The sequence below is a fragment of the Corylus avellana genome, chromosome ca2 (genome assembly GCF_901000735.1).
Source record: "Corylus avellana chromosome ca2, CavTom2PMs-1.0".
NCBI classification, from domain to species: Eukaryota; Viridiplantae; Streptophyta; class Magnoliopsida; order Fagales; family Betulaceae; genus Corylus; species Corylus avellana.
In genome coordinates, this window is record NC_081542.1 from 17,127,093 (window position 1) to 17,144,456 (window position 17,364).

General features: G+C 36.6%; 3 protein-coding genes and 1 non-coding gene across 4 annotated transcripts in view; 2 read left to right on the plus strand and 2 right to left on the minus strand.

The window, feature by feature from the left end:
* Nucleotides 1-7,115, minus strand: part of LOC132169188 (trihelix transcription factor GTL1-like) — a 14,969-nt gene extending 7,854 nt beyond the window's left edge. Inside the window, exons 1-2 of the mRNA XM_059580259.1 lie at nucleotides 6,795-7,115; nucleotides 5,040-6,083 (exon numbers count right to left, since the gene is read on the minus strand). Of these exons, the coding sequence (XP_059436242.1) occupies nucleotides 5,040-6,083; nucleotides 6,795-7,078 (1,328 nt within the window). The 5' untranslated portion in view covers nucleotides 7,079-7,115. The remainder of the gene's footprint in view (nucleotides 1-5,039; nucleotides 6,084-6,794) is intronic.
* Nucleotides 7,116-9,775: 2,660 nt separating this feature from the next.
* Nucleotides 9,776-14,318, plus strand: LOC132172420 (uncharacterized). Its single transcript, XM_059583919.1, has 7 exons — nucleotides 9,776-10,064; nucleotides 10,986-11,288; nucleotides 11,392-11,600; nucleotides 11,696-11,744; nucleotides 11,879-11,968; nucleotides 12,136-12,198; nucleotides 12,360-14,318. Exons 1-7 carry the CDS (start codon nucleotides 9,897-9,899, stop codon nucleotides 13,992-13,994), a joined length of 2,517 nt encoding a protein of 838 aa, XP_059439902.1. The 5' UTR covers nucleotides 9,776-9,896; the 3' UTR covers nucleotides 13,995-14,318.
* A 1,556-nt stretch (nucleotides 14,319-15,874) lies between these two features.
* LOC132172421 (autophagy-related protein 8i-like) lies at nucleotides 15,875-17,096 on the minus strand. The gene is made up of 5 exons (XM_059583920.1): nucleotides 17,021-17,096; nucleotides 16,849-16,904; nucleotides 16,706-16,758; nucleotides 16,265-16,383; nucleotides 15,875-16,156 (listed from the first exon to the last, which is right to left on the minus strand). The coding sequence occupies exons 1-5, from the start codon at nucleotides 17,058-17,060 to the stop codon at nucleotides 16,038-16,040; spliced, it is 387 nt and encodes a 128-aa protein (XP_059439903.1). The 5' UTR covers nucleotides 17,061-17,096; the 3' UTR covers nucleotides 15,875-16,037.
* Nucleotides 17,097-17,213: 117 nt separating this feature from the next.
* TRNAF-GAA (transfer RNA phenylalanine (anticodon GAA)) lies at nucleotides 17,214-17,286 on the plus strand. Its single transcript has one exon. It is a non-coding gene; the product is annotated as a tRNA-Phe (tRNA).
* Nucleotides 17,287-17,364: the final 78 nt, after the last annotated feature.

Genomic DNA, 17,364 nt, shown 5'->3' on the forward strand with positions numbered 1-17,364 from the left:
CAAGGTTGTAATTAAGACCAAAATCTGAGGGCCAGACTAACAGCTAGCTTAATGACTACAAATTTGTAATAAGATTTTATTTTCGTTATATTGATTAAGAATGAGAAAAAAGTTACCGTTCTTCAACTGCAGCCATATAATATGAGAATAAAAATGTGTATAATATTTATCTTCTTAGGAATGGACGATAAGTTAAAAAAAAAAATCAACTGTCTGACATATTAAAAATCTTTTCCAATGTTCATATCATAGTATACATATTCAATTAATTTTCTTAGCAAATAATAATGAAAAACATTATCGAAATCAAAACATGCTCATGATACATATTCATAATTTCAAATATATTCCTTATACATTACTAGTTTAATTTATAGTTTTATTAAGCGTACTCTCCCACTTAATATTGAGTCGTTAGGCGTACTCCTCACCTAACAAGGTTGTTAACCGTACGTGCTTCACCACTTAACACTAGGCCTTCAAGCGTATTCTCTCACTTAACTCAAGTGGTGGAAGCCTTGGTCTTGAGGTCTACTCCCTTCAAGGTCCAAAGTTCAACACTTTATAATGAGTGCAAATAATTTCTTGGGGACACACTTGTGACAATCCTAAGTTCCTTTAAGGTATTTTTAGTTGACTCATAAATTTTTTAAAAGGGGTTAACTTAAGTTAATAATGAAAATAGACGAATTAATAATAATAATAAAATAGTAAAGTATAAATAATAGTAATAATAAAAGCACAAGTGGGTCAAAATTTCAGTATTTTTGCGTTGGTGGCCGTTATGTCTTGTAGTGGGAAAGAGAGAATTGCTTCTTTTTACTCCTCACGTGCAGCCATATATATATATATATATATATATATATGCATGCATGCATGCATGGCACTTGATAATAGTTTGTTCCCACAAAAGTCAAAGTAGGTGTGATATATATATATATATATATTGGGAAAGAGAGAATTGCTTCTTTTTACTCCTCACGTGCAACCATTTATATATCACACCTACTTTGACTCTTGTGGGAACAAACTATTATCAAGTGCCATGCATACATATTGCACCCTCTATATATATATATATATATATATATATATTACTTTAAAATATATCAACACATATAAAGTTGCAGGTTTTTCGTATATACATATATTTGTACACATATAATTATATATAGTATCCCACGTGTATATTTATATATGGATGGTAGAGTTTAAGGTATATATATATATACGGAAGAACTTAAGGTACGTATATAAAGGAGTACTATTAAATAAAATAAGTTCTGAAAATTTTATGGGAAAACATACCTAAATACCTAAGTAAGTTCATTATCAATTGATTAGCAAGCCAATTCATAATAATAATATAATGTTTTACTGTGACATGTATGAGGGTAGTAACGTGTCTGTATTTCTTTCGAGAGATTATTTAGCAGTTAGAGAAAATTTTTACTGTAGTCAAAAGGTAAGTGAATTTACTATCCCTTCCAGAAAAATTATCATGTCATGTTATTTATGCAATTTTGTTTCAAACTGTAAATGATTATTTTGTTTATATTATGGAATTATGCTGCATGCATGACAAGTTTAAGAAAAAAAGAAACATTGCGAAAATAGTGATGTTTATCAAGAGAATTTTGAGAAAATGATAATAAATCATCCTACATGTTGCCCTAAGATATACCTAGAGAAGTACAAGAGATGAGAAAAAAGTGTTATAAAATGAGGGCACATGTAGGGATGAGTGTATTTTTTGCCCTAAAATAAACAAGAGAGAAACTTGGTACCGATGCTAAGGATGGAGGCGCAACCGCTGAAAGAGGCTTTGCCAGAAGGTGGTTCCATCATAGTTTTTTTGCCATGCTGAGTGCACCCAAAGTTAATCGGCTGGCCAGAGGACGAGGTTGCGGCCACAATTTCTCATCCCAAGTCACAAGGACCGCACAACCCTAGTATACAAGGGTAACAGTATACATGGGCCCTAGTATGAGATAAAGTTTATCAACAATTTTATTGATAATAATATATTTTATGTGCTTTCTGTTTTCTTAAAAATATACTGGGAAATTTCATGTGATTTCATATTAATCAAGTTAATAAGTGCATTGGCACAATTTTCTTTCAGAGATTGATGAATTTATTTTAACAAGGAACATTATTATCGTTTGTGAGACATATCATTGTTAAGCATATATATTTCAGTTTATTTTACAGACGTGATATTCTAGAGTTTCATGCATTCATTTTATACTAGCATTGTTAAATTGACAAAGGATAATAGTGGTCCTTATTAAAATAGATTCGTCAATCTCTCAAAGAAAACTGTGCCAACACACTTATTAACTTGACTAATATGAAATCACAAGGAATCCTAAATATGCCCGCCCCCATTCCGACCTCCTAATGCAACTTGATTACCACCTGAAACAAGAAATAAAACTGATGAGCCCAAATGGGGCCCAGTAAGTGAAATCCACAACCATAAGCAGTTTTACTTCTTGTCCCGTTTTGAAAATTGGAACTCATAACTACACATGTTCCTAGTATATTTTTAAGAAAAAACATAAAGCACATAAAATATATTTTCATCAATAAAATTACTGCTTGTCTTTATCTCATACTAGGGCCCATGTATACTGTTACCCGCGTATACTAGGGTTGCGCGGTCCTTGCGACCTGGGATGGGATACTGTGGCCGCAGCCCCGTCCCCTTGGCCAGTCGATTAACTCTAGGTGCACTCAGTATGGCAAAAGTATGATGAAAACAACTTCTGGCAGATTCTCCTTCAGCGGTTGCACCTCCATCCTTAACATCGGTACCGAGCTTCGCTCTTTTTTCTCTTGGGGCCAAAAATACACTCTTCCCTACATGTGCCCTTGCTTTATAACATTCTTTCCTCATCACTTGTACTCTATTTGTACTTCTTTTGATACATCGTAGAGCATCATGTAAGAGGGTTTATCATAATTTTCTCAAAATTTCTTATAAGCATCATTATTTTAATAACATTTTTTTTTCTCAAACTTATCATGCATGCAGCATAATTTCATAGTATAAACAAAATGATCATTTGTAATTTGAAACAGAATATCATAAATAGCATGGCATGATAATTTTTTCTGGAAGGGATAGTAAATTCACTTACCTCTTGACAACAGTTAAGAAATTCCTCTGACTGTTAACTAATCTCCTAAAGGAAAAATAGACACGTTACTACCCTCATACATGTCACAGAAGAGCACTCTATTACTATTTTGAGTTGGCTTACTAATCAATTAAGAATGAACTTATTTAGGTCTTTAAGTATGCTTTCCAATACAATTTTAGAAATGATTCTATTTCCTAGTACTCCCTTATATATATATATATATATATATATATATAGATGATAGTATATTTGTACGGAAGAACTTAAAGTATATATATATATATGAAAAACCTGAAACTTTATGTGTTGATATATTTTAAAGTACCCCATATGTATATGTTTATCAATACCTCAAATTAATATATTTATATCTTTATACTTTAAAGTATTCCTCATGTAAATATATTTATAAATCCTCCAAATCATTTTATATATATATATAGATGGCCGTGATTATTAGCAGGTCAATGACTTGAGTGTAGGCAGAAACTAAGCATATATAACAGAGAGGGCTTGGGCTTTGTTCACAATATAAGCATGCATGGGCCGCATGGCATAGAATCTTAATCCCAATTCCACAAGAAATAAGGCAGGTGCGAGGCAGCAGCATCGTGAAGGGAATACAAAAAAAAAAAAAAAAAAAAAACTAAAACTAAAATTTTGACTCACTCTTGTGCTCTGAAATGAATATATGTATATAGAGAGAGAGAGTCATGAGTCATCAGATTAAGATATATTCTCCCACCGAATTCTGGGCTATTTAAAATTTTTCATTTATCATCAAACTTTTATTCTTTATAAAACTAGTCCTTTCATTTCATCTCTGACACTTAATTTTCTTTAAAACCTTTCATTTTCTTGTAAAACATGTAAATCATAGTGACATACATATTGGCGTACATCAAATACTTAAATTGCAGGGCTAATAATCATAATTAAAACCATACACAAATACGGTTAAATCTGCACCGTGTGTTCGTCTGCATTATGTTATATATGTTCACTAGTTATAACATTTCTCAAAACCCTAAACAATTTTTTCCCCTAAAAAGTCCTAATTTTTCAAATCTAGATAGTCTCGTTCAAACGAACTGCGAATGTAGTTTTGGATGAGGCTTTTTCGACTTGGCTTGTTTGAATGTTTGTTTGAACACAACTTTGATCGATGCTCTCGAGTACTGTCTCGTTCAAACGCAACTAGTACCATTTGAACGGCAACATGTAAGAATTGCACCCTAACGCAAAAAATGACTCAAACATGATCTTTCATACTCCAAAACCTTCTTTTACACCATATAATATTATATAGGAAAAAGTCTCACATACCCCCCTCAAACTACTATCTAATTGACAATGTCTCTTTCAAACTTTCAATTGTGACAATGTTTCATCTAAACTACCAAAATATTGTCAATATCCCTCAAGGCTAGTAAAAAGATTAAAAAAAAAAAAAAAAAAAAAAAAGTCCCTATAGATTTCTCAATAAGACAAAAATACCCCTATAAATTAAAATATATATATAATTATTTTTAAAAAATAAAAATTTCAATTAAAAAACGATTTATTTATTTTAAATGATTTTTTTTTTTTAAAAAAAAAAACTGAAATATTTATTTATTTTTTGGGAAATTATATATAAAATCCTTAGGTAAACGCGCTTTTTTAAAAAACTCCCTGGGTATTTTTTTTTGGAAATTTAGTCCCTGGGTAACTCGAAATTGCAAGAAAACTCCCTACCGTCAATTTTTGTTAACTTCCGTTAGTCTACTCAAAACTCACCGTTTTATCTGATTAAAATATTATTTTTTTTATTAATTTAATTTAAAAAATTCAATCTAAAAAAAAAAAAAAAAAAAATTTGAGGGGTGGCTTGGGGTGGCTCGCGGCCACCCCTTTCCACCACTCGTATCCTGTGGGGGTACCTGTTGTTCTGGGATGGCCATTACTACTTGAGCATTTTGAGGAGAACGTTGGTGGACCTGTTGTTGATAATGATGATGTTGTTGTGACGGTGGCGGTGGTGGTGGCGGCGTTGGAGCCGCTGGCACAGTCGGTGGTGGGGCAGCAGGAATATTGGTTACAGTAGTAGGGGTAGGTAATTGGACGGTTTGGCCAGTAATTTTTTGTAGAAAAGCAACTATAGCGGCATCCCTAGAAGCAGAGATGGCCCGGTCCTGAGCCATGAGCTCGTGCTCGCGGGCCAGCCTAGCCATCTCTTGCCTCTTCCAAGCTTCTTCTCTTATCATCCTGTCTTGGTCTCTCTTCTCTATTACCTCTAGAAATCTTTGCTGCATCACTTCTTGTTTGTACATTACCTGTTTCATTAGATTCTCGAAAAACTCCATCATCCTACGGGTGCCAGAACCGCTGCCGGCTCTTGATGACCCCCGTTTACGCTTGCGGCTGCTACCTACGTTAGATGGCTCCCCTTCTAGGCTCTCCTCCTCATCATCGGAGCCCGGAGAAGACGAGGAGCTATTCGATGAGAAGCTGATACCTGTTGGCGGGGGCGCTGCTGCTGCAGGAGTTGTGACGGATCCAGACACGGCAGCTGGTGCAATAACTGCCGCACTCGGATCAGGAGGAAACATTCCGACACCAGGAGGGGCTTGGGGAATTCTGATAGAGGAGATTGGCATGGCGTTGCTGATAAAGCTGCCGATGCCGATCCCAGTGGAAACAGGAGAAATCACTGGGTTGATGATAGTAGTTGTCGCGGGCGGCACTAGGAAGGACGCTGAAGCGTTATTGCCGGTGGCGCTGCTACTGGCAGCTGAGCTATGGAGAGCCTCAAGCTCGCTGAAGAATTTGTAGCTTTTCCCATCTTGACGACCAGCTCGGCCTTCCTTTGTTCGCTTGTAATACTTGTGGACGTTCTCAAATTTTTCCTTGCATTTCTTGGCACTCCGTTTGTACCCCAACTCCGCTAGCTTCCTGCCACCACCCCGAATTTTGCTTTGTATAAATAGATTCACTCAACACTTATCACAATTTCAGGTGGTAAAAAATCATATATCTCGACGAGTTCAGGAAATTAACCAAAAAAGTGCTAGCTAGCTACATAAAGAAAGCAAGAGAGAGAGAGAGAGAGAGAAAAGTACTTGTGTTTCTCTTTTTTCTTTTCTTTTCTAATAGGGTCCGATTTTTAAGACTAAAATTATATAAAAGCAAGAAGAATTCTTCTCGGGATTGAATATAGTAATATAAATTGATTTTTCTTTCTCTCTAGGGGGGGGGGGGGATAAAAGGAAAGTTCACTGTTTCTGTGTATAAGGGGATTGGCTGGAAGACATGCAGCGGATCTGGGGCGTTTTGAAAATTACATAAAAAGAAGAAAAGAGACAAGGATGCCCAGCTAGCTCGTGAATCGTGAGGGCAAAGTGATAAGAAGCCATGTGCGTTTTTGTGCGGGGAATGAGAGTGCGTGCGTGAGAGAGATCTTGAGTGGAATACCTGCTTGCTCACCAAATTAAAGCTTTGTATGTAAGCTTTGGTTTTGGAGGAGGACAATGCGTTCTAATAAAGAAAAAGGAGTTTTTTTTTTCTTTTCTTTTTTTCTTTTTTCCTTTGTTTAATTATTGTAGAATTCTTTTGGAAATGAAAGGAAGGAAGGAAGGAAGGAAGGGGTTGAATTATAATTATTACCTAGAAACATCTTCCCAGAGGGGACCTTTGAGGGTAGCGTCACGGAAGACAGCGTCCATCTCGGACCTAATTCTGAGAAGAGCTAGAGTCTCTTGACGAGGCCACCGATTCCCGCCGCCAATAGCTCCTCCCTCCCCCGCAGCGGCGGCAAGTGCATCCTCATCTGCAGTCCCGCCCTGTAGAGGCATCAGTTCATCCAAATTCACAGCGGCCGAGGCAGGAGGCCGGCTGCTGATGGGCGAGGCCGCTTCTACTAGCTGGGCTTGTCCACTTTCCGTACCCATCGGCTGACCGGTTGCAGCAGCAGCAGCCAAGGCAGGAGCACTCAAATTTTTTTTTTTTTTTTTTTTTTTTTTAGATTGAATTTTTTAAATTAAATTAATAAAAAAAATAATATTTTAATCAGATAAAACGGTGAGTTTTGAGTAGACTAACAGAAGTTAACAAAAATTGACGGTAGGGAGTTTTCTTGCAATTTCGAGTTACCCAGGGACTAAATTTCCAAAAAAAAATACCCAGGGAGTTTTTTAAAAAAGCGCGTTTACCTAAGGATTTTATATATAATTTCCCTTATTTTTTTAAACAGAAATTTTATTTAAAAAAATGATTTTTTTTTTAAAAACGATTTTTTTTTAAAAACGAAAATTTTTAATTTTTTTAAAACCGAAATTTCTATTTAAACAAACTTAAAAAAAATATATTATATTTTTATAATTTTTTTTTTTAATTTTCACCCCTTGGATTTTATATTTTCTTTATATTTTTAGGTTTTTTTTTTAGAAGTTTTAATATTTTTTGTTTTTATTTTATTAAGGGTAGTTTCGTCATTGGAGAACATTGACAATGTTATGATAGTTTGGGGGGACATTGTTACAATTGAAAGTTTGGAGAGAACATTGTCAATTGAGTGGTAATTTGAGAGGAATATGTGAACTTTTACCCTATTATATAATACACATGCATCTCAAAAACCCAATTTTTTACCGTAAAAATTATTCATTTTTATGAAAACCCTAGCTATTTTTCTATACTTTTCTCTTACCATATTTCAACAACGCAACAACCACCACAATACTTCCATTCAATCAACACAATCACTTCATTCACAAATCCAAGGAAATTGAAATGGGAGTAAAAAGAAATTAATTATACCTCTAATTAAGCTTTTCTTTGAGCTTCTCATTTCCTTTCTTCTGTCACTACTACTCTCTTACCTCTCTCTCTCTCTCTCTCTCTCTCTCCCTCGTTCAATCGGAGCTGGGTCATACATATTAAATACCCACTGGGCAACTGAAGGATGCGGCCCAGTGGGTTGGACAACACAAACTTTTGAACTTTTTTAGGATTTCAAACATCGATGGTAAGAGAATCTACTAATATGCCAGACTAATACTAATTATTGTGGAACACGTCTCATATGTCACCTCCTTTCGCCAAATTGGGGGTAGGCAAACCACCCCAAGGCTTTGGGGTGGTTCGGTCACCCCTCCAACAATTGAAGGTGGCTAAATCACCCCAATGACTAGAGGTGGGTCAAACCACTACAAAGTCTCTAATGTTAGTGAAGAGGGGTGGCTAATATAATATTAGGGCTATCAAATCTTTTACGAAGAGATGAGTATTAAGATAATGTGAAACTTATTCATTGAAAATAATCAAAATAATTAATAAAGAAAAATGCTACAAGTATCAATGAATAAGCTCTATATTATCTTGGCATCGATTAAAGACTTGATACCCCTAAAATTTCTCAGCTAATATCAGACCAAAAAAAAAAAAAAAAAAAAAAAAGAAAGAAAGAAAGGAAAAGGAAAAGAGAGCCTTGTAGAAAGAAAGGAAAAGGAAAAGGAAAGGAAGGAAAAGAGAGCCTTGTAGAAAGAAAGGAAAAGGAAAGGAAAAGGAAAAGAGAGCCTTGTAGATCTTTCTTTAGTATATTCTTTTTCTCAAATCATATATGCATTTCTAGCAGCCTTAACAAATTTTACTCACCAAAATAATTAAAAGTACACTTTACTTTATTTTAACTACCAACTTTTTTAAAGCATACTTAGTAGTCTCTCTATTTTAATTATAAACTTTCATTATTCTATTTAAATATTCTTTTTCAAATGCTTCTTTATATTTGTTTTTTACTTTTTCAACGAATATGGAAGGAGAGAGAAAATTTATATTATTTTTTATTTGTTTTTTACTTTTTCAACGAATATGGAAGGAGAGAGAAAATTTATATTATTTTTTATTCATTTGGTGAGTGAATAGTACTCACTAAATTATTTTTCAAAGATAGCGAGTACTATTCACTCACAATTTATTCTGAGTTAAAATGGTGAAGGGCCGTGAGACTGAAAATTGAGAATTTTAGTCACTTTTACTAATGGCTCGTTTGGGAGTGTGATTTCAATAAATGTGATTTTAAAAATTAAGTCTTTAAAATCGCATAGGCGTTTGGTAAAATATGTTAATAAGTACATTTTTTTTATCAATTAAGTGTTTGGATAACATTAGCATATAATTACGGTTTCATGGCCAAATAAGTAAATATTGCGCTAAACATTGTTTTAAGGGAAATCGTGATTTTGGTTTAAATTCGCACATTTTCAAATAAGTATCATCTAGTCAGCTTATAGAAATCGCGAATTTTTCCACGATTTTAAATTTTCACAATCCCAAACCCTAAAAAATTGCAATTTAATTTAAAAACACAAATTAATTTTTAAAAAACACGCTCCCAAACCAACCCTAAATTGCATCACCAAAGTGGTTTTGGTAATCCTCTATTCAAAAACCCTTTAGAGCATCATCAAAATCAATGCACAATCCTCAAACTTGTTTGGACCTATCTCTGCCAATCAAATCCCTTGGCGGAACCTATAAATATATCGTAAATTAAGAAAAGTCAAAAAAAATTTTTGGCCTTTTTTCCTTTACCTTAAGCGTACTATATTAACAACAATTTATTGGCATCCCCTCTTCGCCTTTTCAGAACCGTCGATAGATCTTCCTCTTCATCTCCGCTTTCTCCCTTTCTCCCTTCTCCTAGGGTTTTCTTTCTCATTCTCAGTCTCAATCAACAAACAGAGACAGAGAAATACACAGGAAGCCATGGACGATAGCTGTGCTGTGTGTGCCGAGTCTCTTGAATGGGTGGCCTACGGCCCCTGCGGCCACCGGGAGGTCTGCTCCACCTGCGTCGCTCGCCTCCGCTTCATCTGCGAAGATCGCAGTTGCTGCATATGCAAGACCCAGTCCGACGTCGTTTTCGTCACCAAGGTTTCAACTTCCGCTCTTCCTTTATATTCTAATCTCATAATTTCTGCCATTTTTCGATTTTCTTATGCTAGGTGCTGATTTTGGTTTCGATTGAGGGTATTTAACGTTTTTTTTTTTCAATTGGTTTGTGCTTCAATTTTGATATAGGTTAGTATCCCTTAGGTATGTGGCTGAATTAGAATTTGGGTGTGTGCTGCGGCTAGATGGAAAATACTGTGTAGAATTTAGTTCGCTGTCTTTTTGGTTGCCGTCAATTAGCTGTTTTGATTCAATTGTTTGGAATTGAACTCTTCAGCTTTCTGGGACAATTTTCTTCTTATTTGCTTGTCAAATATACAACCAGGCATATATATATATGTGTGTGTGTGTGTGTGTGTGTGTGTGTGTTACTGCCAAGGCAGGATGGTTAGGATGGTTAGTTGCATTGCGCATGCGTTGTGTGTTAACTATAGTGACTCAGTTATGAAGTTATTGCTCAATGAAAAAGTTTGCAGCCTTTTTAAGCATAGCTTTCGTACTTTTTTCTGCACTTCTGTGCAATGTGTTCAGTTTGGTTTCTTATGAGTTCGGTTCATTTCATGATGCAAGAGGCTTCCTGAAGTTCATTGGTCTTGCTTTCTATAGTTAATCATTAAAGGGTCATAGTTTTGGGATTCTGAAAGCTTTATGCATGTTTAGATATGTGCTAATCGGCGAAGTTCTAAAGATTGCACTATTGAAAGTATTATGGGGGTTGGGAGGTTTTCATTAGTATTTATGATTTTACATTGATGTTTAATAATTATTGGAAGTGTTAAAATATTTCTAGACATCTAGACTGAGCTTGAATTGGTACTCTTTGCCCCTTTTGATTATTATTATTCCCCTGTTTATACCGTTGATCGATTAATTTTAAATCCATATGCTTCTGCGTTGTTGCAGGCCTTAGGAGATTATACAAGAATGATTAATGACTTTTCAGTCTTGCCATCGAAAGTAAGGGAGGGTAAAGTGGGATCATACTGGTACCATGAGGATACACAAGCATTTTTTGATGACATGGACCACTACAAGATGATCAAGGCAATGTGCAAGCTTTCATGCAGTGTATGTGATAAAATGGAGGGGCAACCACAGGATGGCTCAAAGCGTCGAGCAAATATTAGGAACATTGAACAGTTGAAGGGTCATTTATTCCATCAACATAAGTTGGTTATGTGCAGTCTTTGTTTGGAGGGAAGGAAGGTGAAATGCATATGCCTGACTTCTTGTATGATTCTTGGTGACAAAAGTTCTCTTCTTTTATGATTTGCATGAGGACCTCACTAGCTTTGTTTGTGTGATGCAGGTATTTATTTGTGAACAAAAGCTATATACTAGGGCACAATTGAATCAGCATATAAGCACAGGGGACACCGAGGTGGATGGAAGTGAGAGTGAAAGAGGTGGTTTTGCAGGGCATCCTATGTGTGAATTTTGCAAAACTCCATTCTATGGGGAGAATGAACTGTACTCACATATGTCTACTGAACATTACACCTGTCATATATGCCAAAGGTAAAGAAGCAATCTGCTATATAGAAGCACAACCCTCTGCTTTGATTGCAATAAAGACTAGTAGTGTTCATGATTTTTCACTCTGCTGAACACAGGCGGCATCCAGGACACTATGAGTATTATAAGAATTATGATGACCTAGAGGCAAGATACTTGTACTTTCTTTCCCTTCTTTTAGTAACAAAATTACAAAGATCTACAATAACTTTTTGAAGTCCACATTTCATCTTTTTTTAGCTGAGAGTATTTGTCAAACAACTCTCTGTTTTCTGTTTCAGATCCACTTCCGTCAAGAGCATTTCTTGTGTGAAGATGAGGCCTGCCTTGCCAAAAAGTTTATCGTATTTCTATCTGAAGCAGACTTGAAGGTGATAGTATATAGCATATGAATGTAGTGTGCATGTGTTCCTGTTCTTTATTTTGAATTTTCATGACTCATGGTTTAACTGTATTACTGTAGGTTATTAATTGTAGTATTCTGGAGTTATGCCATGTATTGACTGTTTGCTTCTTTTTTTTTTTGTTTGTGTTCCAGAGACACAATGCTCTTGAACATGGAGGACGAATGTCACGTTCGCAGCGTAATGCTGCTCTGCAGGCATGTAAAATCTTGTTAGCCTGCCTTCATTTTATCTAATTTCTTCTTTCCGATCTTGGATCATGAAATCATGTATTGCTGCTTTTTGTTTAAACTAATATTTTTTTAACAGTTCTATTTCTCGGGCTATTTTCTTTGTTGATTTTTTTTTTCCCTCACAGATACCAACTAGCTTTCGATATCGACGAAATAATGAACAAGATCGTCGTCGTGGAAGAGGACGGACATTTCAACTTGATTCTTCTGAAAATCAACTTGCTATGGCCATTGAAGCAAGTTTGGAGACAGCGAATGCAGATCGTACATTTCATGATCCATCTTCATCATCCAGTCTGCAATTTACTCCTGATCCTGGGGATGCAAGTGATATTGATCCAATCATTCAGCCATTTGAATCATTAGCTGCAACAGATTCTGAATCATCTTCGAGGTACCGTCAAGCCTTGGGAAGGGCAAGCAATGCTCCTTTGGAAGAGTCTTCCTTTCCACCCCTCCCCATGGCACCCAAAAAGAATCAACGAAAACCAAAACAAGACTCAGAAGGTTTTCCCGCCAACTCTATGGCAGCACATCTCCGCCGCCAAAGAAATGTGACTGTTGTTAATTCAGCTCAGGCTTGGCCAGCAGCAAGTCGGGGACCACTGCTGCCGTCAAGTGCTTCAAACCAATCTAGACCTACAACAAATTCAGCACCTGTAATGTCACGTAGTTCTGGGCAACCTAAAATGGCCACTGGTAAGGGACCAGCAGCATCTAGTTTTGCGAGTATGGCTCAGGCTCGGCCAACTCATGCACTTCTATCTGTTGGCTCTTCAAGGGACTTGGGCAACACTGGTCGGATCAGCCACTCTGCATCAGCCCCAGATCTTGTGGAGAGTGGGTCAGTGGAACCTTCAATTTCTGATTTCCCTCCAGTTTCTGCAGCACAAATGCACAAAATGCCCTCAAGTAGCCAGGCTCTGTTAAATGTGGAAGATGTTCAGACTGCAAACAGGTCTTTGGTGGAAAGGATCCGTGCTGGTCTTGAATTTGACGAAGACAAATTCACTGCTTTTAAAGACATATCTGGACAATTTCGCCAGGGTTTAATTGACACTGGAAGATATCTGGATTATGTGCGGCGATTTGGCTTGTCACATCTCATTCTTGAGATGGCTCGGCTCTGTCCTGATCCGCGGAAACAGAAAGATCTTGTTGAGACCTATAATGCTAGTTTGAGGAGCAATGTTTCACAAGCTAATGGTTGGGGCACTGGCAATGCCCGCCTGAAAGACAGCAAAGGCCCTAGAAAAGGTAAAGGGAAGTCTGTAGCTGCTGAAGACAGTAATTCAAAGGATAGATTAGCAAATAACTTTTTAAGCACCGTACAACAACTGCAGTCGAGCTACAAGCCCTCTGAAGAACAGGAGTTGTTATCTAGGGAAGGGTACCGTGCTTCCAAAGGCCAATCGAGCATATTGATGGATGAGCAGCAGCGTGTGGATCTAAATAATACTGGTAGTCAGCCCTTAATTAAGCCGAGGGGTCAGAACGATTCCCTATCAGCTGGTAGTGTATCTGATCAAAATATAGGGGATGGTGGTGGAGGGAGTAAGCAACGAAAGAAGACTCCAAAGTTCCTCAGAGCTCGATTGGGTGATGGATCCGTGGCATCACTTTTAGATTCCAAAAATACAAATCATGATTCAGATCCGGAAGCAACTGATGAGAGGTTCGATGGTAACCAGAACCCCAATGGAGGGTTGCCTATGCGAGGTGTTTGGCGAAGTGGTGGAGGCCATAAACTCTTCTCCTAAGCAGTTTTTCCAGGAGAGCCTAAAAACTCTGAATTCCAGTAGTAGTTTCTGTGAAGTACAAGAATCACAAGTATCAGAATTACAATTGATCTGGCAAACAAAAGAAAAGGATTCTATTTCTTGCCTTGATTGTCATGTCTTTTTCAAGTTGAGTTGGATTGTCTAGTTTAGCCATTTAAGGCTATATGATTTTGTGGCATGGTATTTTTGAAAGACAAGAATGTTGCCTGAAAGGGGGAGTTTTGATTTTTGATCTTGATTACCACAAATGTTCATATACGACACTTTTTTGAATATATATACTGCAAAGGTTGAAGTCTACAATATGCCTCGACATTCCTGTCTTTTAACTTGAACATATTTTGATGTATAGTCAACTTCTATTTAATTTCTAAAATTATAATAAAATGAATGCAATTGCGATCCTTGCTCTCGACTGGAATAAGTGCAATTTTTTGAATGGAAATCTGAAAGATCACGAGCATAAAGCTCTTGACTGGAATAAGTGCAATTAGTTTCAAACTAACGGCATGGAAAATTGGATTGCATTTTTTCATCAATCTATATTGTTGAATTTTAATTTTTGGCCAGAGGTTCTTTGTCATGTATCCGGCGGGCGTCAATGGAAGTTCCCCGAACTTTGCACAATTAGCTTAAACAGGTCACCGAAAAGTGTGTATTTACTAAACTTCTTTCCTGGGTATACCTTGTCAGCACAATACCACACCACAGTGTTGTGATAGAGCGAACAAAGGCCAAGACGAGAGGAGCTCCGGTGGAGTCTTTTCCTACATTTCCAAAGCCAGATTTTGGCAATGACAAAATTCGCTTAGTTATAAATGAGATCACTATTGAAAACACACGCTGCTTGTGTCATATTACTACTCAACTGTCTAAATGAGATCACTATGGCCGGTCAAATTGCTTACTGAGAAACACACTTCTTTCTCAATAACATACTTTTCGCACATAAGAAGGCTTAAATCATATTTATTATGGCACAACGGTTTTTTTTTTTTGGCAGTTGTGCTTTGCCTCTTTATCAAATAGCCGCATCGACTTTCAAAAATATCACAAGATGGTACATGTGAACATCTTATAAACACAATTAATACTTTTATCCATTTTTCGTCTAAAAACTCAACAGTTCGTCATGTCAAACTTATTGGTGACAATTACTTATCCGGTTGTCCCTTGTGTTACATTAATATTATTTTAAAATAAAAAAATAAAAAATAAGTTCAAAAAAAAAGGTGGGGAGGGGATGCACCCTGCCACCCACCACACAGGGAGGCATCCCATCCCTGTAGGTGGGTGGAGAGACTTCCACACCCAAGGGGGAGATCCCCTGCCGGTGGGTGGAGGCTGGATCTCCCCACCACCATTTTTTTTTTTTTTTTTTACTTTTTATTTATAATTTTTTAGAAGTTAAAATAATGCTGAGAGGACTTAACGTGACAAACCGTTTTAAGTTCTTGAACAAAACATGGATAGAAACAACAACTACATTTATAAGATGTCCACATGTACTATATGTAATATTTTTGCAAACCAAGGTAGCTATTTGATAACAAGGCAAGGTATTTAAGCCTACTTAGTAAATTATTTTGGTGTTGCCTTCAAACACAGCAAGCCAGAAAGTTAAAAAGCAAGCACAGTAACTAATTTGCTGTACAGCAGCAGCAAAACTATACTAAATCTATGGTAACTAGTTTGGAGATCCCATGGATTTCTATAAGAATACAACCTTGCTTGTGTGAAATGTACCTCTTCCATTCTTAATAAAAGTTATTCATTTTTCTTAATGGAACCAAACGCACTCTAAAATGCTAGGGTTATGCAAATGAAGCAATACAACTAGAAATAAAAAATGATTCTTTTTTAAAGATGACTGACTAGAAGTTTCCCAGGAAAACACATGAAAAGACAATGGCAGCTCCTAAGCGTCAAAAAGTTTAGTGTGCATAGAATTTAACTTTTTTCATTCTTACATTACATGCTAATAAAATTTAGAAGATAGATGATGATGTAGAGGCTGTAGAGCTATATCCCAAAACATATATGGTTTGTAGCATAACCGAAGGTTTTCTCTGTGCTGTAACACATGTATAGAAATCCATCCTCATCCTTGAAAGATCCATAAACAGAGTCCATCAAAGTACCTGCAGATCAAAGTTATAAGAGAGCAAATCAGAACATAAACACAGAAAAGACTTCTTGCAATAAAATCAACTCAAGACAAGCAAGACAGGATTCAATGGCAAATATACCGGTTTGAGGTAAGGTATTCTTCACAAATACAAAGAGAGCTTTTCCAGGGTCCAGATGAAGTCTGCTGCTCAAAATGTGAATGAACTGCCCCACAGACATCTCTCGAGGAACAAGGTATCTATCACCAAAGAGAAAATAAATATCTTTCACAAAGATGCTAAACTAAATACAGAAAATAATTTTTTGGGATAAATGGTGATTTAACATTGCAGAATACTGAAAGTTGAGAATCAATAAAACCCAGTCATGGAAACAGGGCAAAGGATTTGAGATACCCAGATAGCAGAATGAGAAAGAAAGGTCCTTTTTTTCTTTCACAACAAAGCAAGAGCCAGATAAGGACTTTAGATAGGCAAATATTTTGACAAGGAGATTTATTATGAAGAGTGCATTCAAATAAACTCATTGTTCAATGCAAGAAACTCATCAACTTGACTTACTTTTTCTTTTCCATCTCAGGAAGATCACTTTTTGAATTCCTTTCCACAATTACCTGCAACGAGTAATCCATAAATATCCACCCCTTAAGAAGCTGGAAAAAAACAAAAGAAAAAACATTCTATATGTTGGGCCCTATACATACGGGAACTCGGTCGGGGTACTTGGCGAGGATGTCACGTGATTCCTCGTATCTCTGCTCTGCAAGTGGATTCCAAAGAAAGAAAGAAAGAATCTTTTCAGACAGAATGAATACACACACAAAACCAGGAGATAGAAGATTTAGAAGAGAACCCAATAAAGAATTGGAAACAGACCGAAAAGGAACTCTTCCTTGAAAGACATGCTCGTCCCCATCTCCGTTTCCGTGTGCCTCTGTCTCACAGAGATTAAAAAAAACAGAGCAACCGAGAGATGAGGAACAAAACGGGAACACACAAAATAATGTGGAAGCGGTTGGGGAGAGTGAAACATCGATTTCAAAACTAAGTTAGCAACTTTATCAACCAAGCGGGGATAGCTCAGTTGGGAGAGCGTCAGACTGAAGATCTGAAGGTCGCGTGTTCGATCCACGCTCACCGCAATTTTTATCCATTTTTGCCCCATTTTTCACTTCAATAAGACGACATGACGTTTAAATCTTGACATCACTCGTTGTGCC